Source organism: Clavelina lepadiformis, chromosome 6 (genome assembly GCF_947623445.1).
Source record: "Clavelina lepadiformis chromosome 6, kaClaLepa1.1, whole genome shotgun sequence".
Classification (NCBI taxonomy): Eukaryota; Metazoa; Chordata; class Ascidiacea; order Aplousobranchia; family Clavelinidae; genus Clavelina; species Clavelina lepadiformis.
Window position 1 is genome coordinate 1013862 of NC_135245.1, and position 24593 is coordinate 1038454.

At 38.7% G+C, this 24593-nt stretch overlaps 5 protein-coding genes and 1 long non-coding RNA gene across 6 annotated transcripts; 3 read left to right on the plus strand and 3 right to left on the minus strand.

Moving 5' to 3' along the window:
• Positions 1-234: 234 nt before the first annotated feature.
• On the plus strand, positions 235-2260 carry LOC143462841 (uncharacterized). Its single transcript, XR_013118206.1, has 3 exons — positions 235-470; positions 1600-2027; positions 2165-2260. It is a non-coding gene; the product is annotated as an uncharacterized LOC143462841 (long non-coding RNA).
• Positions 2261-4793: 2533 nt separating this feature from the next.
• On the minus strand, positions 4794-6302 carry LOC143462819 (dihydroanticapsin 7-dehydrogenase-like). The gene is made up of 5 exons (XM_076961114.1): positions 5890-6302; positions 5687-5785; positions 5416-5597; positions 5097-5218; positions 4794-4937 (listed from the first exon to the last, which is right to left on the minus strand). The coding sequence occupies exons 1-5, from the start codon at positions 6245-6247 to the stop codon at positions 4829-4831; spliced, it is 870 nt and encodes a 289-aa protein (XP_076817229.1). The 5' UTR covers positions 6248-6302; the 3' UTR covers positions 4794-4828.
• A 626-nt stretch (positions 6303-6928) lies between these two features.
• Positions 6929-10396, plus strand: LOC143462837 (small ribosomal subunit protein uS15). The gene is made up of 5 exons (XM_076961135.1): positions 6929-7032; positions 9118-9166; positions 9407-9520; positions 9764-9898; positions 10236-10396. Exons 1-5 carry the CDS (start codon positions 6959-6961, stop codon positions 10368-10370), a joined length of 507 nt encoding a protein of 168 aa, XP_076817250.1. The 5' UTR covers positions 6929-6958; the 3' UTR covers positions 10371-10396.
• A 1087-nt stretch (positions 10397-11483) lies between these two features.
• LOC143462821 (tetraspanin-7-like) lies at positions 11484-15416 on the minus strand. The gene is made up of 4 exons (XM_076961116.1): positions 15028-15416; positions 13263-13389; positions 12369-12522; positions 11484-12158 (listed from the first exon to the last, which is right to left on the minus strand). Exons 1-4 carry the CDS (start codon positions 15145-15147, stop codon positions 11744-11746), a joined length of 816 nt encoding a protein of 271 aa, XP_076817231.1. The 5' UTR covers positions 15148-15416; the 3' UTR covers positions 11484-11743.
• An 875-nt stretch (positions 15417-16291) lies between these two features.
• LOC143462823 (uncharacterized) lies at positions 16292-18243 on the plus strand. The gene is made up of 4 exons (XM_076961118.1): positions 16292-17289; positions 17387-17531; positions 17599-17705; positions 17840-18243. Exons 1-4 carry the CDS (start codon positions 17038-17040, stop codon positions 18128-18130), a joined length of 795 nt encoding a protein of 264 aa, XP_076817233.1. The 5' UTR covers positions 16292-17037; the 3' UTR covers positions 18131-18243.
• A 1315-nt stretch (positions 18244-19558) lies between these two features.
• Positions 19559-22185, minus strand: LOC143462828 (uncharacterized). Its single transcript, XM_076961122.1, has 7 exons — positions 22018-22185; positions 21827-21940; positions 21294-21353; positions 20988-21089; positions 20754-20888; positions 20262-20325; positions 19559-20131 (listed from the first exon to the last, which is right to left on the minus strand). Exons 1-7 carry the CDS (start codon positions 22105-22107, stop codon positions 19977-19979), a joined length of 720 nt encoding a protein of 239 aa, XP_076817237.1. The 5' UTR covers positions 22108-22185; the 3' UTR covers positions 19559-19976.
• Positions 22186-24593: the final 2408 nt, after the last annotated feature.

A 24593-nucleotide genomic window follows, 5' to 3' on the forward strand; every position in this document is an offset into this window, starting at 1 on the left:
GTAATTTTCAATTTGACAAGCGTAACGAAAACTAGAGTCGCGAACATGTTTCCGCAAATGGTTGTGGTAAAGTCGAATGGAATTGCATGCATAATTTGCGATCTTATAGCTGGTACAGTTTCTACAAATAAAGAGCTTCATGATTTAGCACACAAAACCAAGTTTTTGGAGAACTATGCATAAAGTATTGCGGCTAACGATTACATGCAGGCAAACTATATGGCCACGAAAAAGGAAGTTGAGAGAATTGGGTAGACCTGGAGAATATTTAGCCGGAAAGAAAAAAGTCTCAAAATAAGTTGGGAAGTATCCAACAATCCAACCAATAAAAGACAACTTTGCGGATGATGTCTTACACAAGTCTAGTAATACTTTCTTTTCAAACACCACACTGTACGAGATGGACCCTTGGTTACGAAACTTCGCTTTCAAGAATGGTTTGCATGAAGCTTTCATTAAAGGGATTGAAGGTTTGTTGGCAATTCTGTTGTTTTTCCAGGCATTACATATGTGGCATTTTGTTTTGCGGCAAGCGATTATTCCATTTTTATTGTAAAACTTCATAACTTGTGGGAGCAAAGTTATTAAACTTAAAACTTCTATTGCTGTTCAAAACAACTTAGTTTCAAAAGCTTTCTGCTCCGTTTGCAAGACTTCCTTGTAACTAATTTCGCCTGCCGGTGGTGAGTTACGCGTTACGTTTTTACTTCGCACTTGATCCCAGAGTGATTCCATGCGTAATCAATGATTCGTAGAAAAAGCAAAAACAGAGGACGACGACGAAATTACACATAACGCAGTAATGCTTGAATTGCGTGCGATTGCTAATACAAAAAAAGCTTTGTAATGTAGCCAAGACTGTTTTATTTTGCAACCATGAACCGTTGCGAACTATTTTCAAGCTTTGCGACATTGTTATGAAGGAGACCGGAGGGGCATATTTTTATGTAAAACACTGATCAGTAGCATTACCAAAGCTAGTTCAAAACGTTCAATATACTCCATTTGCACATATGTCTGGCTGTTGTCCGGCCAAAAATGAATCGATTTACATTCTGTTGTACCAACACGAGGAACGAGCTTCGTGATATTAAATGATTAAACTTTTGGCTATAAATTGTCTATTGCATTGGTGATTGGTTACTTTATTATGTAAAAGTCGGTTTACGCAGCGTTAATTGGTGGTGTACACACTAAATTTTATTACAATAGATATAATATGCATTGTATTTGAGTACTGTATTAGAGATTTAATGCTAACGTAAACTTAGTAAATTTTGCAACTTGTTCCAAAATTATAGCCCTTAGTTTTACGGTCAAAAATGTAAACCTGTCTTTATTTTTAAAAAGCAAAGTTTGTGATTACTGCACTGCTTTTGCGTTATTATATTTCATTACGTTGGTAACTGACATGGCTACTGTAATACATACTATAATAAAAATACATACCTATTATATATGTATTGTGTACAAGTTTGTAATTTGTATAGTGCTATATTTTGCGCAATTGAAATAATTTATCATAGTTTAAAAAAATATATAGAGGATTTATAAGCGTTACCATTTTAACGAATAATTTACAATATGTGCACTTTGCAGTTGCCACAGTCACAGTACACGATCTGCCTTCATCTCTTCAAGAAGTTGGAACTAATATCAGTCCATTCAGTCTCAAAGACAGAAGACTTCTTGAAAGATTTTTTGGAACAGCGATGGAGCAGTTTTTGCTGGAGGTGAACAGTGGTTTGTTGTGAGTTAGGATCTAACAAACAAGATTTTGTATTTTCATTGTGGCAGTGAAGCCCTGTTCATTTGCCCATATCCGAAAGCGATTCAACAACCAAATGGCAGCCTTAAATAAATTCACAATGACGCCACTTCTGAAAAAGAAAAATCACGCAAACGAGGAGGAAGAAATGTCATTAATAGCGATCAAGAGGAGGATGGAAGTTATCAAAAAATTTCCTGGTGACGAACGCACTGCAAAGACTTTAGAAAAGTACCCATCATACAAGTTGAAAGAAAAGGTAAGTGTGATTTTAACTGATATTTCATTAACTTAAGCATAAAATTTAAACAACAGGCTCTGCTTTTTGTCGTTAGTAAACATAAGATACAAAATCGTGTCAACGTTATTGTTGTAACGTTTTCTCTATTTTTGCAGTGCATAACCGACATTGCTGTGTTCTTTGGATATTTCTCTAAAGAAAACATGGTGAACAAGTGCCGGTTGCGATTTTGTAATTTCATCGAGGGAAGGTCATTGTACTGTGAAATAGGGTGTGTATGCCTAATGGAATTTTCCAAAGTTATGAACCAACTAGAAGCAGTTTCTTCTCCTAAAGAGCTATCTACTGTCATCAAGCTTATGAATGATGGAAGCGTAAAGCTCGTTAAAGATCGAAATCAGCCACATAATTTGTGTGCAGGTACTAAATGAGATTCGGGACCCGGATCAGTTGTTGTTGACCAATTGCAATTTGTTGATTTAGGAAAATCTGAAATTTTTTGTGTCTATTATCTCTGCTTTGTGTGCATTTTATCCTGGATTTAGCATATCCTGCTGCAGGTAAAAAGTTGTGGGGCGATCGCAAAAATTGGTTACTTCTTCAGTTTTCAATTTTCCAACGTTGTGTGAATATGGGTCATGTAGCCTAATTACATTTTATTTCTAATTATGAATTCTCAAAGTTTTATTTCTTGTCCGAATGTCTTTACTTGTTGCATCATATGCAATATACGGTTTTATTACATTAACCAAAATAATAATTTTAAATAATAATTTCGCTTGAATGTTTACATTACAGTATCTCGAAACGAGGAATGTTTGTTTGCCTTCTTTAAGTTTATTGTAAAAACTTTATTATTATTGCATTTGTAGCCTATATAGTTTTTAGTTGACTATATGCCATTTTCCTTAGTTTCGTTCTCGTAGCTTGTGGTAGACGGCATCAAGCCGATTGTGAATTTTTCCTTTAATCGCTTTTTCTTTTCTTTGACTTTTTTGGAAGGATACATAATTAAAATTTTGTCAGACTGGTAATTATGCATTTTGGTCACGTGATGTTCAAGTGCGACATTTCAATTGGCAATTGGCATGGATTAAGCCAGGGAATCCCAGGCTGGTCTAGGTTCTATATGGGCGAGTATTTAGCCAGGTTTACATTAACTAGGACGCTCGCGGCTGAATATGGGGATATTCATAACCAAACACGATTGGAAAGGATTTAGTCGTTTCAGACTAGTATTTAGCCGCAAGAAGGACTGTATTTATCCAGCTGGTAGTGGCTAAATACCGGGATATTCATAACCATTTTTTTGGAACGCATTCAGTCACTTTTTTTTCCTGTGTGTTTATTCAATTGATCAGCGATTGAGTAAGTGGTAGCTCAAACTAGTCTTCTAGCGGTTTTTGTTAATAGGTCGTATATCAATCGGGGCACCCGGCGTTTTGCGCCATCCGTTGTTGATAAAACGATGTTTATACAAGTTTAGTACAAAACCACAATGCCTTAGACAATTTTATGCCTTCGACAGCGCTGTTTCTGGGTAAATCCCATCATCAGCAAGGCGCTAATTGCAAGCCATAAAAAACCTTGATGAAGTCAAAATGATATTTGTGAGCACAATCTTTGCACGACTTAAATTTGGCGATAATTCCTCATTGCTACCTATACAGACAATTTTTATTATGTTTTATTGCTTGAACTTGGAATTGTTCATCAGAACCACTGAAGAAAAGAAACTGTCAAACTGTTGTTAATGACTTGACCAGGGTCAATTTGGCGCCGCCACGACAAAATGCGTAACTGCAGCTACCATTGCCATGATTACCTAGTCGTGACGAGGCCACACCAGTGTTGTAATTGTACCTTCTGGTTCTTGGTTATATCCATTGGGCTTTTATCATTTGGTTTGGCAAGCTTAACTTGATTCGCGAAGTTTTTTCTAAGGGATTTTGAATTGCCTACAATCCCTATATGATAGTGTGCTTGCTAATTGTCATAATTAGCCCTTATTCCTACCGAACTCTTGTGTGATGATGATATTATAATGTTATTCTTGCTTTATTTTGTGTGTTTAACAATAAGCGCTCTACTATATTTTGACCGTGTTTAGTATGCGCGACCCTGTTTTGATTACTTCCGAATTACGTCATTCGTACTTCAGCGCTCAACGTGATAGTCTGACATTTTCATGGCGATCAAGAAGTGAATGATTTCAGAAAAACCTTATTGCTGAAGATTGGCGTTGCTGTAATCATAGGTTGCGATTGTTCCAAAAACACTGGGCTAGGGCTAGGCTGCTGTCAGTACATTGGGTTCAAATATTATAAATGCTGCCTATATTTATCAAGCGACTAGTAAGTGTTTGTTATTGTGACTATTTCCTTAATTGTATAAGATTAAAAGTGAAAACACGATACTTATATATCATTATAATTGCTTGTCAAAACGTCAAATTTAATAGGATATGATGGAGTCAGTGCAAGACACGTGAGATTTATTGTTTGATTTTGGTTCATGATATTCTGATTAGGTTAAGAATGACGGAACAAGAATGTATTGGCATGTGAATACGAAAGCTGTTTAAACATGGAACCAGATCTAGGCTACCTACTGGGTTGGCTGAAGTTCCTCTTGTAGTTCGTGAACAATTTCTATGGATTGTTTGATGTAGGCCTACCGGTACGTATGAACAAGTCGTAGGTCTATTCAGTGAATCGACGTTAAATTCACTTCTTTGGACAAGCAGGTTATTCTGTTTCCTTAAAATCACGACACGATGGTCTACGTTTTAAATATTTTATTTTCCATTGATTTGTCGATCAAGACTTTTCTCCAGCAAATAGCGACTGGTCGCCCAACCTTTCCGGTCCGATTGCGCAATAACCTCCATCCACTATGACGTTGGTTCCGGTCATATAAGATGCATCCCTGGACCATCAGAAAAATAAAAGACGAGGAAAAGGAAGAAAGTAGCAATAAATAAATAATAGTTAAGACACAAGTCTCATCCTTTTTAAGACACAAGTCTCATCCTTTTTAAGACACAAGTCTCATCTTTTTTTATGGCCACGTGTTTGTTTATTTCACCTGCTGCATAAGAAGACGGTGACAGCGGCAATTTCGGAAGTGTTTGCCGCTCGTCTTTTGATGCTGAAATCTGCCACTGCCGGCATACTTTCTTGAGAACCGTCCACTGATGCTTTTGCTTGCTGTAAAATAAGAAATAAAATTAAGCAAAGCAGGCTCAACACCTATAGTCTATGTGAAGCCATGAATGGAAACAAATTATGAAATAACTATCCCTTAGTCGTCTATTGTATTGTATTGTATTTTTGAGTATTTCGTGTGTTGCCGCCTTACCGGTACTTTTTCTATATACTACATAGAAACAAAATATTATGCTGACCACTGGAGACCAGACCCAAGCGGGCGAAATGCTGTTCACGCGAATTTGATCCTTTCCCAAGTCAAGGGCCATGTTCTTTGTCATCGTTATAATAGCTCCTTTGGTGGCAGAGTATGTCCACCTTTCTGGCTGAGCCCTCAAGGCGGAGGCACTAGCCAAGTTAACAATAGCGGCTCCGTTTGCTGTAAGCCACAACATGAACTGGGACAAATTTGTTGCATTGTTCCAACTTGAAATTTTTTACGTTTTCAAACGTTGTTAAAAACAATACCTTTAACCAAATAAGGATGACAAGCCTGCACCATTGAAGCAGCTCCCATGATGTTGACGTCACAACTTTTTCTCCAATCTGCGGGTTCGCTTTTCAATCCTACCGGAATAAGCACTAGACATAACATCACATCACAGCCAGAAACAGTTTAAAAACGGTTATATTTGACAAAGTGTCTGCAAATTCTGTGATAACTTACTTACCTGACGATCCAAAGAAAGCCGCAGAATTTACCAGGCAATGTATGACGCCATCATTGTCGCCTGCGACCTCTTCTACTGCTTTCGTGCAAGACGACTTGTCCGCAACATTTACAAAGTAAAACTTTACATTGTCGTGGCCTTCAGCTTTAATGCGCTCTACTGCTTTTGCGCCATTAGTTCTGTCCATATCTGCAATTGCTACAACAGCACCATCATTTGCAAATCTTTCGGCGACCGCAAATCCTATTCCAGATGCCCCACCGGTTACCACTACAACCTTGTCCTTAAAGCGATTTTTCGTGAATTCTTGGTCAAGAGGCGGTTGATTTTTCGAATGAAACTCAGGATTATCCATCATTAACCGCACCTGCAAATCCCACCTTTCATATTAAAACACGTAAACCACGATCAACAAAAGTTTACACAAGAGACTGGTATAAGTTACTCAAAATTAATAATTAATCTACTTAGCAAGGAATTAAGTTACTAAATGGCGTGTTACTTTTAATCCAAGTTTGTTTATATTTCAAGTGTTTGTTTAGAAAAAGTTTTGCATATCATTTTAACAAACTGTCAGACGAAACTTTAATAAATGTTAAACAAATCAATAAATGAAAGAAAAGATTTGTCACATATACATAAAAATAGTCGAAAACGTGCAGTGGAGATAGAATTTAGTAATAAACAAACGGCATTACGGCATTGGATGAGTAATACACATTGAATAAGCCATGTCTCTTGAAACATAAACTACCGTTTGGATGTTTTTAATTAAAATGCTAACATGACGACAATGCATCCAAAATTTGGCATTTTTACAGCAGTTTTTCTAGCTAGAAACTATCGGCGTTTAATGTGCGTGATTCATTTAGCACGCCCACCATGTGCGTATTTCGGCTGATGATAAACTTTCGTCATATGATAATAAGTAATATACTCATAAACTGTACATAAATTAACAAAATGCACGATTGCATTTCAAGCGGACCTATTATGACAACTTGAAAATACGCCAAAAGCGATGCGTTAATTGAACTTTTACACCCTTGCAATTAACACATACCGGTTTATGGTCGCTGGAAATCTCGTAACCAAAGTTCTTTTCTCTAAAACCAGCATCATGGGTCGAATGCACGCGCCCGGGTAAGTGGATTACTTTAAAATTTACCTTAATATTACCTTAAATTCTCCCTACTTACGTTGTTAGTGACTTGTTTTGTGGATATAGTTAACGTCACGAAAAGGAAGTGTTCTCCATCATAGAACTGCAGTAAAATTACATTAGAATACCGGTACACGGTTATCAGTTCACGACCTAAACTGCTGAGTAATGCTCTCGGATTATGTATCCCTATTTTTTGCATCATGGGTACATTGTTAAGGTTTGGTTCTGAGAAATTTTTAGAGACCGCAACTTTTAAAGACGTCACTAACTGCTAATTTTCTACTTTAGTTGCAGAAGCATAAAGTTTGAGAAACTGTTGGACTGTAGGGAAAAGTGTGGCGTCTCCACGCATGAGATTCAATGTGCACGCTCTATAGAGAACATATATTTTACTCGTGACGATTTACAATAAATGAAAGAATTGAGGCTTCAGTTCATGACATTACCCCAAAATATGCTTGTTTGCGAGTACGAGTGCTGTAGGAGAACCAGATTGAAAATTTTGCTGCTTTTGGGTGAGAAATCCACCGCACAACATGATGAAACAGTAACCATCATAAGCGTGATTGCCGTGCCGTCAATTATAATACCCAGCACACTTAACGAACTTTTCGGTCTGGTTGGAGAATATTAAAACATTTTTTTGTCAGACTGCTGAGTATTCTAAGTGTACATCCAAGATTTGTTTTAGAAAACGGCATCGCACACCAGGACAGTTTGGTGTCTCCTAAAAGAAGACATTAACATTTGCTCCAATTTGTACTGCTAAATTGGTGTTTAAAAGCAATGTCTCTACATTAAAAAAATAGGAAATACTTATTTTTTCCATGATTTCCATCATAATAGGCCACACCTTGCCTATCACAAATGCTGGACAGTTATGGGCAACGAGTCGCAGTGCACACCATCACACCCGAGATCCTGCAAAATCCTGATCCTTCCTTGCACACCCGAGATCTCTGCAAAATCTGCCATACTCTGCAGTCGGGCCATTTTAGTCCTCAAAAACAGTTTAAAACACACTGGTCATGGGTCTGATTAAAAAGTTGCTAAATGTGTCGGAGCTTAAAATTAATTATGCATATAATGGCTATTGTTTTATCTTGCACGAGGGCTTCTCACCAAACTACAGCAAACTTTACAGTCGAGTCATGGCCTGATCTGTCCAACTGAGTAGTTTGGCAGTTTTTAACAAGAAATCAGTACAAGGATGCAAAATCTGGTGCTATAGCTTGCACTGAAATCTCATTTCTTTGTGTATTATGAATTGGCGTTCAAACAACGAGCTTTTTGTTTATTATAAACCAGTGTGATGTTTTGAAACTTTTGGCTTGCAGTTGCTACATTTAATACTATTGCCGGTCAGCAAAGATTAGGCAAGAGAGTACTCAAGTGCAGTTATCATGAGAATAAATAGTATAATTTAGTGATATTGTTTTGCTAACTATATGCGCGTTGTGAATTTTTTAACATTTAGTCAATCGTGGACAAATTTCTGAATTCCTATGTGATTTATTGGGAATAACTTGTATAAAAGCTTAAAACATAAGTGAGTGAGCGTGCCTGTAGATTTTTTTTGCATCCAATGTCTTGCAGAAAAAGGCCAAAAGTTGCAGTCCAGGGCTTGACCAAGGCTTTGATTGTCGAGTAGCACAACTTCTGAAAGTAGAGTTTGGCCAGTGTGGAATACGCGCTTTCAACACCAAGAGTTTCTCAAAAAAGTTGCTTAGCACTAAATCACCACCTATGTGGTCTTAAGTGTGTTACAAACTCGTTTGAAGGACAATTTCCTATTTTTATGCTTAATTTAAAATAGTTCCTGCTAACTTTGTGAGACATATCCAAGCATTTTCTCTGCCAAAAAGTTGTATTTCTCGAGCAAGTTCAAAACTTCACACTGGTTACAACTAAGTTGAGCGAGATGTACAAATTAAATAATTTCAGAAAAGCACCATGATAGGATCAAAATCTGAAGTGAAATTTTCACAACATTGTATACATATCAGTGATGGAGTAGTGCACAATACATATTGTTAATTTTGTAATTTTGAATTATTGTTCAGGAAAGGCTTGTCCTCATCTGCTCTACCTTATCGAAGAAGCGTACCCACGGTAAGCTCTTATTTTATTTTGAAATCTATCATCTGTGGAGGGTTGGATTTTTTGTCATAATTTTTTGAGGTCTTGGTCTTTGCATCAACATAGACAACATTAAAACCAATAATGTTAACATTATTTAAGTTTAATGACATCCTCTACATGTGATGATGTCACTTAAACTGAAATCAGTTTTGTGAAGTTTAAACTGCTTCCTATGCATGGCAGCTTTTACAGAAACGTGTATTTTTATAGTGGCTTAAACTGACCAGTGATGATGTCAAGGAACAAATCTTCAAGTTGGCCAAGAAAGGTCTTCGTCCATCTCAGATTGGCGTTCGATTGAGGGACTCACAAGGTGTTGCCCAGGTACAAATCTAATATTTAATATGGTAATTTTGGTTTCGTCGTTGTGCTCTGTAACTCCTTAACTGTAGGATGGCAATAGACATCTGAGGTGGATGTGTTCTTAGCAGATGATGCTAACTTTTAAGTAAACTACTTGGTGTTTTAGGATTTTTTTGTCCGCCTAACAATGTAAGTTGTTTGATAGCAGCTGTTGTAGTGATTGTTATGCAACAGTGCTGGGTGTAGAATAAACGTGCGATTTAGGTTCGATTTGTCACCGGGAACCAGATCCTTAGAATATTAAAAGCGAAAGGTCTCGCACCTGACTTGCCTGAGGACTTGTACCATCTCATCAAGAAAGCCGTCGCCATGCGTAAGCACTTGGAAAGAAACCGCAAGGTATCTTGGTTTAAATGACTCTTACGGTGACCTTGCGCAAGTCTGCTTGTTGTTTGGTACGGGTGGAATTGTTAGTGGTCGTAAATCAATCCTGGTTTGCAACTCATTACAGCCTCACGTGGTTGTTGTGTTACTAATTTACTGGGAACAAATTTTCTCACGTTCAGCAACCGATGTTCCATTTTGTCACAATGGAGCATACTTTGTGAAATCATTTGCGTCTTTAACAAGTGCTGCTTAAAAAGATGAACACTCAGTGTTACGGTCTATACCACTGAACACTCTCCTGCTCTAGCTCTATAAGTATAGTACGACTAATCAACGTGACTGTGTGCAGGACACCGACTCCAAGTTCCGATTGATTTTGGTTGAAAGTCGAATTCATCGTCTCGCTCGATATTACAAGACAAAGGGAGTCCTCCCTCCGAACTGGAAGTACGAGAGCGCCACCGCGTCTGCTCTTGTGGCATAAATTTTAATAAAATACTGGCCGCACAACGGCGTGTTTGCTTTTCGTAAGGTCCAGTTTTCAACGAGATTAAGGGTTCAGGAGTTTATTCTGCTTAAGTTCTCCTTTCTATGTGTTCGTTGTGATTACAGAGAAAGAAGCAGTAACCTGCCCTTGCGTCAGCACCATTAATATATTAAACCAAAGTTTTGTAGCGGCTATTACTTGAGGCGGAATTTGTGATGTTTGAAATGTTTGATTCTTGGTTTAGACCAGGGATGTCCAACCTTTTATTATAGTGGGCCGCATTGTCACTTGAAATAATTCAATGGGCCGCAGAACCTATTAAATTTCAAGAAAAATGGGTACATAAATAAACAACTAAAAACCATTAACGAGTCTTATAGTTATATATAATCCTGTTGCTCTCATACTATACTATTAACTGCGCCCCTAAAAGCTGACTGGTACATTTTAATTAGGCTAAGATTCAAAGTTCAAAATACTATTTTTGGAGTGAAAATTACTGGCGGGCCGCAGGTTGGACATCCTTGGTTTAGACTTAATCGATCAGAGGCCGGTTGGTTGGTATTTTAACCTAGGAATTACATTCCCAGTTGACTTGTTAGAAAGTTTCACACGGAGAATGTAGCTAAAGGCTTGAAAATAGGTGAAATATATAATCTCATCCCAAACATTTTAGTCATTACGATTGGCCTTGGTAAAGGATTATGTGTGTGCTTTTATCCATATCCCTGTATGAGTTAGTCCGAAGTGCACGCAGGTCTGCGTAAAATGTTCTAATAAGCGCATTTGTGATGATTTTACTGTCTACACTCTACAGCAACAGACTAAGACTTTTCTGACCAATTTGTTTACTTCTATCACTCGTTCCCTTCCACCATTATTAAATCATCAGCGACTTCCTCGAAACGGCCACTCATACAACTGGTTAAATTTTTCTGCTCGAATCTAAAAGAATCCACTTTGCTCATGAAATCTCAATTCGAGACATCTCGCTGTCAAACGTGTGGTGTCAACGAGTCACAAAGGTCGAATAGGCTGATACAGATGTACTGTAGGGCAGGCTACAGACCCATTGGGTAAGGGATGCTTTGTTTAAGTAAGCACATCGTATACCATCAAGCTGGTTTTTATGTTTTACAAAATCAACAATAAAAAGTAATCATACATTTAAACAAGTTATAAAATTTGATTTGTGTTTACTGGGTAAGGCAAGGTTATTTTATGCATTGCTATGATTGTTTAGTACAGTACGCAGTTGCAGTCTTGCAGACCATCAGTGTTATTATCACTCCGAGTAAAGTTCTGTGTTACATTCAAGCACCCATCTTTCTCCAAGTATCGTAAAAGGCCAGGTTCTTACAAAGACATTCTCAGTAATGCCGCCTCGCAATGCTAATTTCTCTCAGTTTTCGGTAAATGCAAACGGAGATAAGTATGCCGGCTAGCTGAGTTGCAGCCATGCCGAAAGCAGCAATTAGCAAGTAGCGCAAAGTCTGTCCGCTCTTACCGAAAAGAATATCCAGGCAGCCCTCTGAGTTCACGTTCGTGACGTCAAGTTTGTCGCCACAGAAACAAACATCCTGGTCCCACTGTTGCTTTCTTGGATCGTCCAAGTCTTTACCGGTGCCAGGTCGGCAACAACTGTACGGTACCGTTGTACCGTTTTGCAAACCGGGACCGCATTGTCGCACGTTGGCAGCCCACGGCGAATCAAACCAATCGTTGAAAGAAATTCCCCCGCAACATCCAAGTTCAAGTTGAGCCTTGTCGATCGGGTTTTCAACGCTGAAACATACAAGGTCAGTAACGCCAGATTTGAGAGCAGGGAGGAAAATCGTAAAAGGCCGTAAATTGATTACAGAAAAAAAATTACTTATTTAAGAGAAAACGTTTGGACTCAGAGTTACTGGTTACGCTTACTAGCTACAACTGCATTCAGGCTATGATGGTGACAATACACTGTGGATACTGCAATGCGTTTAATAGATTTTCTACCTCGGATTGTAATCCATCAATGCTTTGTCGATTCCCGTTTTAAAGGAACTCTCGATTTGATTCATAAATACGATTGCGGTGATTCCCCCGGCTATTTCAATGAGAAAAACGATTCCAATTAGAATGCAATAGCAGTTGACCATGCACTTGTTATCTGCAAAGCAAGGGTACTTAGCAGGCGTTAACATTTAGGAGGCGTCAAAGACCAAAAAATGCCATAAAATTTTTGTTTGTTTTATTTTACAGTAAATTTACTAAAAGTATAATTACTAGAAAAATCCTCCATGGGGCTCTCTGAAATTTTGCATGTCAATCTAGTATGGTTTGGACTACCATTCCATAAAATACCATCAAAAAACCATGATTCAAACTTTTTTAATAGAGGCGCAAAATAAACACGAACATTTATGGCCTTAAAAACCTAATTTTAGCTACTTTCATGCCAATTTTTAGCATAATTCTGCACGCGACCTGGGACATTGAAGCACGCCAACTGCTTGGGTAATTCCCAGGACGTCCAACAAAATCATAGATATCTTAGTTTTAAGTCTTTGACGCCCCCTTAGGGCCACATCCGTTCAATAAACTCATTATGCCGGTTTGGTGCCAAATTTGTTCCGGGCATCGTGACGTAAAAATGTCGCATGAGTTGACGCAAGGTTTTGCTCAAAAACCTCGTATTCCCGGTGAGTTTGTATGTGTTGTTTTATTGTTTGTAAGTTAAGTTGGTAACCTTGTTCGTTTTCCCTGAACACGAGGGCAATCTCCGAGGTTTTCGAGTGGAAAACGTACGCTAAGTCATTCCAAACCCCTACGTCACAATGCACGGAACAAATGTGGTATTACACCGGCAGTCCGGGATGCCTTTGCGTAAATCCGGACTCCATAACTCACTTTTCACTGCTGTCAGAAAACCAAACAATCCCGATACAATAACCAAGCCGCCGATACCACAGAGCACGGCGGGTGTCATAGAAATGTTAACTTCGGCGGATAAGTCGACGTAATGCTTCAACGCCATCTGAAGAAGAAAGAAGTAGTCAAAATAAAAATTACTATAAGTTTTCACAGAAACGCAAATGTAACGGCGTCTGTATTGGATTACACAAAGTAAAAAATATTAGAAAAAATGTTGTTTCTGACTGCAGAGGATATTTATAAATGGGGCTGCTTAAATTATCGGGTTTGGCGAGGTTAAGATGAGCGATGAGATTAGGGTCAAGTTAAGACGGTGCTATGGGTGGAGCTACAAAAAGATTTAAGAAAGAAAATGGAATTACAACCTGCTGGGGTCGATCATTCGTAAAATTACTCGGAAAAACTTGGCACGTGATCACGTTTCTAGTTCAACTTTGCGACAGAAAGTCTTTCACACTTTGAGACATTTTAAAGGTCGTTTCGCGCGAATCAAACCAAAAAGATTTTCTTCCCGTAGGGTGAAGATACCCGACAAATCGTTCCGTCACTTTTCATTGATTTACTTTGATTACGTAAGCGACTTTTAACTTGGCGACTACGCCAAATCACTGATGCGTAACCATTGCGCCCTCACAGAATTCCTTTCCACCTAGATTTAGGCTGGTCAAAGTTTTTTATTTTATTCCTCACATTTTTCACGTCTCTCGTCACCAAATTTTTGCGCGTATACCTAGGACCAATCAAACGACATTACGTCATGCGGTTATCTTAAATTCAATCATACGTCATGGGTTGTCTTCACAGCGCTTAATATAATTTGTGGTTTTTACTTTGAAGGTCAATGGCGTCCAATGCTTAAAGAAAGACGGCAACAGCTGCAAAGACGACGGCTTATACGAACATTTGTCATCACCAACAACAACCCTTCAATTTTGGTTTACAAATCACCATTAAGTTGTCGGTTTTACACTAAATTTGGCCGCCTCTCTGCCCGAAGTTTCTAGAATTTCTTGCCAATTTTAGATAAAGCCATTTTCCAGGTAAAATTTGCTGCGTTTGTTGACGTTCAAATCAGTCTCCTCGTGTCCCGCGGGTATGGAAGAAATGTAACGCGAAACCGACCGACCGCTCTCAATTAACGCTGTTTATCAACGAGAAAGTCTCCATGACAGCATCACAGCAAGGCAACAAATACAACACAGCGGGAGAGGATTTGAACAAAACAGGCCTCGTTGGTATACAAACACTCAAATTCTATTCAAGGGAAATATTATCGTTGACGGACAAAACAAAAAGTGCTCAGCGCACAATCAAATCCATTCGACTCTGCAAATGTAGTGAGGGTCTTATTACTCAACAAACACGCAAACGTACCCGCGATAAACCTTCAATTACTTGTTCCAGTTTTATAACTGGCTTGGGTTAAGCTAACTTGCCAAAAATCTTTCTATACAACTTTAATAAATTAATTTTTTCTTAAAAGAGTTCGTGGTTAGTTGATTTAAATCGTTTTACGCGTGTGTGACGCGATCACAATTCCTACTCGCCATAAGCAAGCGCGATCGGCTGCATAAACCGTTCACTGATATTCGGTTGTAAAAAATAATTTTTCCCTTGTTACAAAGAAAACAGAAGTGTGTGTTCATGAACAGATATGATGTCGATATCGGGCATTAGTTGTAATTTCCCGTCAGCTCACCAGTGAAAGAATTATGACAAGTTCTCTAAAGTTTAGACTCACCAGCCCGTAGATCCCAGAAGCAAGAAACAACACTCCAGTGCAAAGAAGAAAGACTGTGAATATGATGAGCATGATTTTCAAGCATGACAACACCCTGTACGCTTTCGCCGAAGACGACATATTCCCACACAAACTTCACTGAACTTTCAACTTCTCAAATCTTGCTTATCCGGTGCTTTGTAAAATCTTTGTACGTTTCTACGTTTTTCCTCGAAACGTTTCCGTTGAAATTCTGCGATTTTTCGACGCTCAGTTTTCTGCAGCGACGTGCAGTCGCTTTAGTTCTTTGTCTGATCTACGTCAGCCAGCTCCCCAAAAACTATTGCGCGTCACGCGCCGCTAGTCACCAGGTAGCTTTGTCTCTTCTTGGCGTCATACTCGTATTTCGTCATTCTTCTTCGCGGTTCTGACAGAGAAAAAAGAAACAGGCGAAAGCAATAAAAACCTGTTTTGATCTAAGATCCAATTTTGGGAAGACTTAAGACATCAACATATATGGGCAGCGATTACCTTTAGCGAGTTCAGGAAATTTCGCAACAATACCAGGTTGATGAGGAATGTTAAATAATTTACTTTCCTTGTAAGCACTTCTCCACCTGATAACACTTCTCTGAAATTGTCGTCTTGTGTCAACGTTACGCGACCAACGTACAGGTTTTAGTTTACACCTTATCCCATGTGTAGGCCTACATGTAAAGTTTATGTTCTGGTTGGGCCAATCGCTTGAAAAAATTCCTTTGCATCTGCAAAAACTGTTTTTTGCCGCTTTTATTGATTTGAAAGCCTTTTATCAAATGTGTTTCACTTTTATTTAATTTGCCAGGAAGTTCCAATAACACGCGAGCCCCGTATTTTGGTTCACTTACTTCTATTTGAGCTTTTCGATTTTGCTTGTAAAATATTTTAAAATTAATATTCAGAGCAAGATTGAATGAAATATATTTTATTATATTAAGTTGGTGAAGAATCTATTTCGTTACTTATTTAGAAGCATGAAACGAAAACTACCTCAGAAAGGACTCGAATTTGCGATGTCATTTTAGTGGAAAAATAAAACAGTTATTTAAACCGCCAGATGGAGGCAAGCTGAAAGTACCTGGAATGATAAGACGTCATAGCAGCAACGTTAGCATCGTGGGAAACGTATTGTGTTGCTATTTCTGGCGCCAAGTGCAGTTGCGGCAAAGTTGCTAAAGCGGATACAGAATGTCTCTGTGTGAGATTTCGACGGCTTGTTCCTAGACGCAGTAGAGCTATTTGGGCGTTAAACAAATAAATAAAGTGGAAAGATACCAGTAGGTCTATTTATTCGTTAACTATGAGGAATTATATACACTTTCAGTTTCGTTGAGGATATATTGAACGATTGTTTGTGACTTAACTGGACATTATGGCATTAAGCTGTTCTAAGTTACGCCACCGTCGCAGAACTTCAAGCAAATTAAGGAAATCCGTTTTGGCGAATTCTATGCTCACTTTTGTACGTTTTCCAGCGTTGAGTTGGTTTTGGTTTACTCTTAGCAAACAATATTCTATGAAGCTTTGGTAGGCCTAGTTGTGTAAACACGTAGTATTCGACAGCACAATCTGCTGTTATCTAGCACCGTTGCATTTTGAAACCCACTAATCTACACCTACTTGAAGATTTCAAATTTATTTTGTTGTATCAGTCATACAAGGCAAATTAAGACCAGTGGCAAAACGTCATGATTATGACGACATAAAGAGAGTGAAGCAACATTTGCAGCAGTCCGAGATTATGTGAAGTCAATCACCAGCCAACACGCTTGCTATAATGGAGAATCGCCTTAGGCTGAATAAGATTAAAAACGATTGTAATTTTAAAACTTAACAGCTGCTTAATGCAGGTAGTTAACCAGCCGCTTAAAAAGGCGGAAAGTTGGAAGTTTAAACTCACTATGGTCTTATTTTGCAAAGCAGAAACTGTTTCAAGTCATAGGCCCACATAAGAGCGCTTTTCATTGCACTTAGACCACTTAATTTGCAAACATGAAGGTGATAGTGGCCGGCTTTTCTAAAACCGGTACCAAGACCGTAGCAGCCGCGTTAATGGATCTAGACTACAAGGTCTATGACTTTATGGACCACTTTTGGTATCACGGTGAGGATTGGTTGAAAATTTTCCGGGGTCAAGGTTCAATGAACGACTTTAAGAGAATGTATGATGACGTTGACGCTGTAGTTGACACACCGGCCTTCCTCTATTGGGACGCCATACTGGAGGCTTTTCCAGATTCAAAGGTTTCTACACATTTCCGCGCTTGAGTCTTCGTAAATGAAAGCGGTTTCTAAAACACAACTCTTGTCGTTAATTTAAAAAAAACTAATTGTTCGTTAGATCATTCTCACAACGAGAGACGAGGACTCCTGGTACCGTAGCATGCTTGGCCAAGTTGAGGAAGCCGAAAAAAATCTGCTCTACAAAGTCATACAGATCCTTACACCAACCGGGAGGAAGTATTTCCGCTTCATCCAACAGATTGGTAATTGTCGTACATTCACTTCAGTCGAACACATCAAGCATTTTATTCGGAGTTATTTGATCTTTAGGAATTCTTGAATTCGGCTGGTTAAAACGCCATCCCTTTCAAAAGCTTCTCAGGAACCGGTTGACTCTTCAAAGAGGATTTAGACGTCATCAAACGTCATGTCTTCAGGTCAGATTACGTACGTCATACGATGCGAGAGCCACTGACGTTAAAACAATGATCCATTGTTCAATACAGTTGGGCTCATGAAGTCATGATTCTGGTGCAAGATTTAAACGTAAATGTAAATTGCAATTTTTCAGCAAGCACCGAAGGACAAACTGCTTGTCTACAACGTCAAAGACGGCTGGGAACCTCTCTGTGCTTTTCTGGGCAAGCAAGTCCCGGATAAACCGTTTCCACGCGAGAACGTCGGCGCCGTCATTATCGCGAAATTGATGGCGACCCACCCCGCCAATCAACGAATGAAGAAAGAACTGAAAATAGCTTTTTCTGCGCTGCTTGGAGTCGGCATTGGTGCTGGTTACTTGCTTTACAAAAATGGTTTATTTTCAAGACTGCTTTTCGTTATTCGAACAGCAGTTTTCAGATAAGAGCGGAATCTATTATCCGTGAAGTTGCCAAAGAATTATGTACAAAGTCATTTAATTAATTAAACATCTTTTTTTCTCTATGCTTTCCATATAAGCACTAATAAACTCTATTATTATTACTTTTGACTCGAGGTTTCATTTAACGACACGTTATTTAATTCACAAAAAGACAAATTACACTTTCCGGTAGAGGGCGTAAGCTGCAACTGACAGGTCACCACGTTTCGAGTGATCTTTAAAAATCGACGAAAGAACGACTCTTGTTTTGCGTTTGCGTCAGGTTACTACTGAAGCAGAAATCTTCTAGTGCATAAGTAAATTCGCGGACAGTGACAACATAAGAGCCATGTAAAGAAGCAACTGACCGAACTTGTCAATTGCCGCTAGATGGTGCTTCAGTAGCTCAACTTGCACTTAAAGCCTAATCCAGGGCTACTCAACTAGTTTTAGCAAAGGTCCAGTTACAAAAGTTCAAAATTTGCTTAGGTCCGTCATAACTCTCATGAAATAATTTACAGTCATACATGTATTAAAATACAATATATAAAGTAATATAATTCTCTGGATGGGTATTAATTTAATTTTAAAATCTCTGGATTTTAAAATATTAAATTCTCTGGATTTTTTTATCACAACACATGAAATACGGTATATAAAAAATCCGGTAAAGCGGTAATAGCAAAAGCAATAAGCGAAATTTATTTATTGTTCTGTTAGTCAAAGCTAGTGGGAGAATTGGTATTTCTTATTTCTTGCTAGTTCTTTTAATCTTGGTTCTAAAGTAGCGAGAGCGAGTCGAAGGCAGTGGTGAAGGGTCTCATTGGTCATACAGATTCGAAATTTATTCTTTATGAAGTTCATGTTTGAAAACGCTGACTCGCAGCTGTGCATTGTGACGTCAACAAGGCTTGTTTGAAATTGTGCTATTGTCTGCTGTGTTTTGTTTTTGCAAATCAACGATAATGGATTTGGTTTTGTTAAAAACTCGTGTCCTTTATGAAGTCACAAATATCATTGTGACTTCATCAAGGTTTTTTATGGCTTGCAATTAGCGCCTTGCTGATGATGGGCTTTACCCAGAAACAGCGCTGTCGAAGGCTACATTTCCTTAGTGATTTTGTATTAAACTTGTATAAACATCGTTTTATCAACAACGGATGGCGCAAAACGCCGGCTGTCCCGATTGACAAACGACCTATTAACAAAAACCGCTAGAAGACTAGTTTGAGCTACCACTTACTCAATCGCTGATCAATTGAATAACCAGGAATAACAAAACTAATGATGAACGATTTCATTTGCGTAAATACTGAGACAGACAAGGTCCGGATGCAACACTGAAAAGGTCCACATTCGGACCGCGGTCCGCCAGTTGAATAGCCCTGGCCTAATCCCTATTACTTGTAGAAATTTCACGACGGTAAAGAGTGAAGAAATGGAAAATTTTAATTCGTGAACAATCGTGCATGGGCAGACAATATTGATTGAATAAATAGAGATGACATGAGCAAGCCTGAATAAATACACGACGGAAAAAATACAATTCTGGACGGTCAATTCAACCCACAGACGATTAAACCCAGGACAATCTAACTCACAGATGTTGGGTGGGTCGTTCTGGGTTGAATCGACCTGGAATCGCTTAATACGTGAGTTAAACCACTACATGACACTAGGCTATAATGCTAGTTTTGATATTTGCAATAACCTACTGTATAATCTTACCATGAGCCGCAAAAACGCAAAGTTGAAAAACGCATTAGGTTATTTTGTAATAACGGAAGTTGTAATGTCATAATATTTTCAGCAAAATTTCTCAATTTAACATCAAACAATCTCAGATTAATCAGCCGCTGTATGGTGGGGGAACTTCCGCTACAACGCCAGCAGGGGGCGGCATCCCTGCAGCCTTTTGGTCGTACGGTTGTTGCTGGGCAGGGTAGGCTACTGGAGGTGGTGAGGTCTGCACAACTGTCATCTGGCCTGATGGGACGCCCGGAGCTATGGAAACAAGTTTGTCGTCATAGCAACCTTTGAGTATAAATGTGCAGAAGACGCCCCATTAACTCGTCACACGGTATTGTGGAGTTCTGGTGTTACGCAATAATGAGGAACAAAAAGCAAATCTTACTTTGATAGACAACTGCTGGTTGTTGAGTGACGACATGCATTGTTTGAGGGGGCGGTCCGCCAGGCTGAAAAAAATCATATCGTCTATAGTAATTTCCTTAAAGTTCCACATGGCATGTGCACACTGGAGCATAAAATTAAGAACGAAATGCTGGTCGAATTGCGGCACCGGTTTAAATTTGAACCACGAGTAAACTTGTTGTAAACTACTGGCTGCGAAAGGACCATACAAAGTATGTAAAAATTAAGGCTGGATCCACCACAAAAGCTGGAACCCAAGTTTTTTTGCCGAAGACTTTTACATTGGTTTGGCTTAGTTGACTCATGAATTCGATTTCTAGTAGAGGATAGTACTCTAGAGAGTAGATTTCTAGTTCAGGCAAAAAAACGTGAAACTCTCTGCCAAACAGATGTGTTGATCCAGCTTAAGATAGTCTGCATAGTCACTATAAACGTAACCGATCTAAGGTCGATGAACTTGACTCTAACTTACCGGAGCGCCACAGCAACTCCCACAGCAGGTGTTAGGAGAGGAGCTACAGCACAGGGCCGAGCTTGTGATGAGCAGGACAAATGAGATGAATCCGAATATGGCCAGACAGGAGAAAAGACCATGAGGTGTTGAACCCTTAACGAATTAACATTCTGTTACGATTGCTTTATCCATACCATGCTAAGAGACTGTCAATTATGTTTTGACATGTACATTTAGCCTCTTTTGACTTACTGCGTAGTACACACCAAAAGCGGAAGCAACAGAACTGTCAATACAGACTTGAATTCCACTAAAGACAGTTGCAGTGATGCTTAAGCCCAAATGGGCGTTGATCTGAGAAACACATTGATCTTAGTTAAGTATATACCTGTATAAGTTTTAACATTGCCAATATGTTTGACTTAGTATCTCTAGTTGTGTTGAACATTGCCGCATAGAACACCATGGCAAAACGAATGCGTAGGTTTTCAAAGAAGCAACCAATAACAAGCTAGGAAGTAGGAAGCGGCCAGCTTACACGTTCGAACAATCACTCACCAAGCTAAGAGTTGTGTTGTTTCTTCCGGCGAATATCCCCAGAACACCGGCAATGATTACCTGAGCAAAAACACGGACAACAAACTTCAGCCTAATTGCATCATTCAAGTCATCAAACTCGTGCCAAAAGTCAGGTTGTTTCAAGCAAAATAATCAAGATTTTATTATAAGGTTTCAAGTTGACTAATTTGTGACATCAGCTAGGAGTACAAGCGCCAAGCATAAAGTTACCAAGTTTGAGCGCTTAAAACTGTTTAGGTATTAAAAAGTATAGCTTGGTAGAAGTAGTTTTCGCACCTTTGCTTCGATAAAATGCCGCTTTCAATAACCAAAAGTTAAATATTTCTGGATCAAAATATTCGCCTTTCCGAGGTTTCGTACCCCTGGTTGAGAACCCCATGTAAGCTATGTCACGCTTTGCAAAAGACTATGTCTTTGATGTTAAGTATGTCAAGTTCAACAAACATCTTTGAAATGTAAGACCAATACTCATGCTGGCATGAAAGTCGTCAAATTGAACGAAGTAGACTTACCCAGATCCCGCACCAAAGACCTTCTCCAACGTTGATTGTGGCTCTAGATGAAAACAGAACCATTACGACGGCCCCAAGTATCGCGATCAGTACACCCAAAACCGTTTCGGTTATCTGAGGAAAAAGTTGAATAAAATATGTAAATTTTCCTGTTAATTTTGAACAATTATACTTGATAGCGCTATAGTTACCCCAAGAATAAAAATTGATTTCAGATTCTTGAAGACGACTTGTTGTGGCTGTCCAGCTGCCACGGTTACTTGTTGCACCTGGGTTGCCATGGTAATTATAATATTAACTTTTAAATTGTTGAGGCTTTGAACAAGGTTTACCCAACTTTATCTGTAAAATGATCATGAAACGTTCTTATTTAGACACTCTGCTGAAAAAATGCTGCGTGCTATTGCTGTTATAAAAACTCAGGTTTAACTTCTAAGGGCTTAAATACACGAGACTGTTAACTATGTTTACCAAAAACTGATCTTTTAAAATTACATGAAAGTGACGTAATTAGATTTGCGTTGAGTAGGGAAGGGGCAAAACTGTTTTTACGTCTCAAAAACCCTGAAGTAAAATGTATTCTTAAATTTATACTTACAATAGCTGGGAATTTATTGTATACACTTTTGAAACGCTATGTACAAAGATTTTGTTTTGTCGTACACAACAAGTTTGAAACGCCATATACCTGCCTACAACATGTTTACTATAAGTAGTAACTGACAAGCAGTGGTAATTAACGGAAACGCGGTAGACCAAAGAATGAAGACCCAATTGCACCGCCCTCAATAAGCACTTGATCATTAAACGCCCGTTTGAAGAATTTGATGAAAAAATATTGTGCTAATGATACCGGAATCGTAGTGGACAAATTTCAAATTCGGGCAATAAGATATAAAAAAATAAAAATATGTGACAATGGGAACCTGCACAAAGGCTGTAGCTCGGTATACTATGACAAATATGATAATTCGTTGTTGTATTACTAGTATGAAGTATTACACAACAACCATATTCGCCATAAAGACCGCGTACACTGGCGGTTATTGTTACAATATGAGCGAGGACGATTGATGGTTGATAACTTGTTTTACTTCTGCTTCGATGATATGAGTTCTCATTTCTCAAACGGCGTGACTATGCTGTTAGTTGCTTAAATTCTGTCTATGCATATTACTAAATGATAAATTTCCCATTTTATTTATTATAAGACACAAAAGCTATTTCGCCTTTGGGCAAATCTTACTGCATGTTACATTGCGTTTGGTAACAAGTGAAAGAGTAAAGGAAAGATTGCAAACATTACAACAGTATTTATATGTGGCACACCAGTTCAAGCAAGGTAATTTATCTGAACGTCATTAAGGAGAATTTAAGCTTGGTCAGCAACTGAATAGCAAGATCCCAAAATAAAATTTCAGCATTTACAAAACAACCTATGACTCGTGACGTAACCGTCAAAATACCCAGTATCACTATTAGGCTCGAGCGGTGAGGAGTCATGGCCGGGTTTAAGTCAAAACTTACCTTAGTCCGAGGGAAAAAATAATTATTATCGTATCTTCCTGCAAACGCTTTGAAGAGATTACTGGTTGGACCATTTTTATTTTTCGTTATGATCGACCTTGCCCAACTACTCTAGAGATAGATTGCGTGTCATAGTTCTTTTCAAGAATCTGCAAGGACTGCACTCATAAAGCGCTCAATAACCTCTTCTATATAAGCATACAGATAACCATCGTCCGTTTTAGAAGCTGAAATGGACAGGCGCGGCCGGCTTGAATGGGGTCGCAATAACGCGCAATCGCTTCTTTTGTTACATCACAATGCTTTTTCAATATGACAACATACAATGTTATGATCATTTTCACAATTTGTCGTCTGCACAAAAGCGCGATTTTTGAGCGTGTTTAAATATCCGAGCTTTCGAGATTTAAACCAAGTATTCAGGCGAAACCCCAGTTTTCAACCTCACAGTTAGTGCTGGGTAAGAATAGAATTATTATGCTGCAACGGTACAATCCAGATCGTCAGAGCTGTATATGCAGCTTCTACTTTAACCTTTTGAACGCAATAGCCTACTAACGCATAAGAAATACTCCTGATAAACAAAACTTGGGTCCAAGCTTATGGTTATCAGGTCGCATCTGTTCTGTGATGTCATAACGACGGCGAGATGGTTTTATATTTAGAAAATGACGTAAGTAGGTTACGCAGCCCGTTGTTAGAGATACGCGGTTAGGTTTGAAGAATGGGCATGCAAAAAGTTGATTTTAGCTATTTCAAGTTTTAATGAATTTAAAAACTAGATTTAGAAGAACTCGATCACGAGGTAGATTTAGGTCGATACATTTCATATCCACCTCAGGTTGACAAGAATCTATGAAAAATAACCTGGAACAGACGATTGTTTCCGCTGAAATAGTGGAACCTTTCTTATAATAGTGAAGTGCATGGCACGGGCTATTTTAATTCTACTTCAACAAGCAACTGGTTGTGGACTTAATCGCGCCAGTATAGAGCGTTATAACGCGCTTCAGATGAGGGAAATTTCAACGACGGGTTTTAATGAAAAATCGGTGTCATGTGGCGTCGATTAAGGAAGTGCTGTTGCGTTTAACAAGTATTCAAATGTTACCCTCCATCAACAACCATCATCGACCATCATGTTACCATCCATCATCAACCATCATGTTACCATCAATCATCAACCATAATGTTACCATCCACCATTGACCCGAATCTTGTAGATTCTGGCTGAATCTTT

Coding starts and splice junctions, on each gene's coding strand:
- LOC143462823 (XM_076961118.1), top strand. CDS start 17,038: ATGAAGGTGATAGTGGCCGGCTTTTCTAAAACCGGTACCAAGACCGTA. Junction 17,532..17,598: donor CCGCTTCATCCAACAGATTG/GTAATTGTCGTA, acceptor TTTGATCTTTAG/GAATTCTTGAATTCGGCTGG. Junction 17,706..17,839: donor ATCAAACGTCATGTCTTCAG/GTCAGATTACGT, acceptor GCAATTTTTCAG/CAAGCACCGAAGGACAAACT.
- LOC143462819 (XM_076961114.1), bottom strand. CDS start 6,247: ATGATGGATAATCCTGAGTTTCATTCGAAAAATCAACCGCCTCTTGAC. Junction 5,598..5,686: donor TCATCCTTATTTGGTTAAAG/GTATTGTTTTTA, acceptor TGTGGCTTACAG/CAAACGGAGCCGCTATTGTT. Junction 5,219..5,415: donor CTTGGGTCTGGTCTCCAGTG/GTCAGCATAATA, acceptor CTTATTTTACAG/CAAGCAAAAGCATCAGTGGA.
- LOC143462837 (XM_076961135.1), top strand. CDS start 6,959: ATGGTCGCTGGAAATCTCGTAACCAAAGTTCTTTTCTCTAAAACCAGC. Junction 7,033..9,117: donor GGTCGAATGCACGCGCCCGG/GTAAGTGGATTA, acceptor ATTATTGTTCAG/GAAAGGCTTGTCCTCATCTG. Junction 9,899..10,235: donor ACTTGGAAAGAAACCGCAAG/GTATCTTGGTTT, acceptor GACTGTGTGCAG/GACACCGACTCCAAGTTCCG.
- LOC143462821 (XM_076961116.1), bottom strand. CDS start 15,147: ATGTCGTCTTCGGCGAAAGCGTACAGGGTGTTGTCATGCTTGAAAATC. Junction 12,523..13,262: donor TTTTCTGACAGCAGTGAAAA/GTGAGTTATGGA, acceptor CTTGCTTTGCAG/ATAACAAGTGCATGGTCAAC. Junction 12,159..12,368: donor TTGATGGATTACAATCCGAG/GTAGAAAATCTA, acceptor TGTATGTTTCAG/CGTTGAAAACCCGATCGACA.
- LOC143462828 (XM_076961122.1), bottom strand. CDS start 22,107: ATGGCAACCCAGGTGCAACAAGTAACCGTGGCAGCTGGACAGCCACAA. Junction 21,354..21,826: donor GTCTTTGGTGCGGGATCTGG/GTAAGTCTACTT, acceptor GTTTTTGCTCAG/GTAATCATTGCCGGTGTTCT. Junction 20,326..20,753: donor GGAGTTGCTGTGGCGCTCCG/GTAAGTTAGAGT, acceptor GATTTTTTTCAG/CCTGGCGGACCGCCCCCTCA.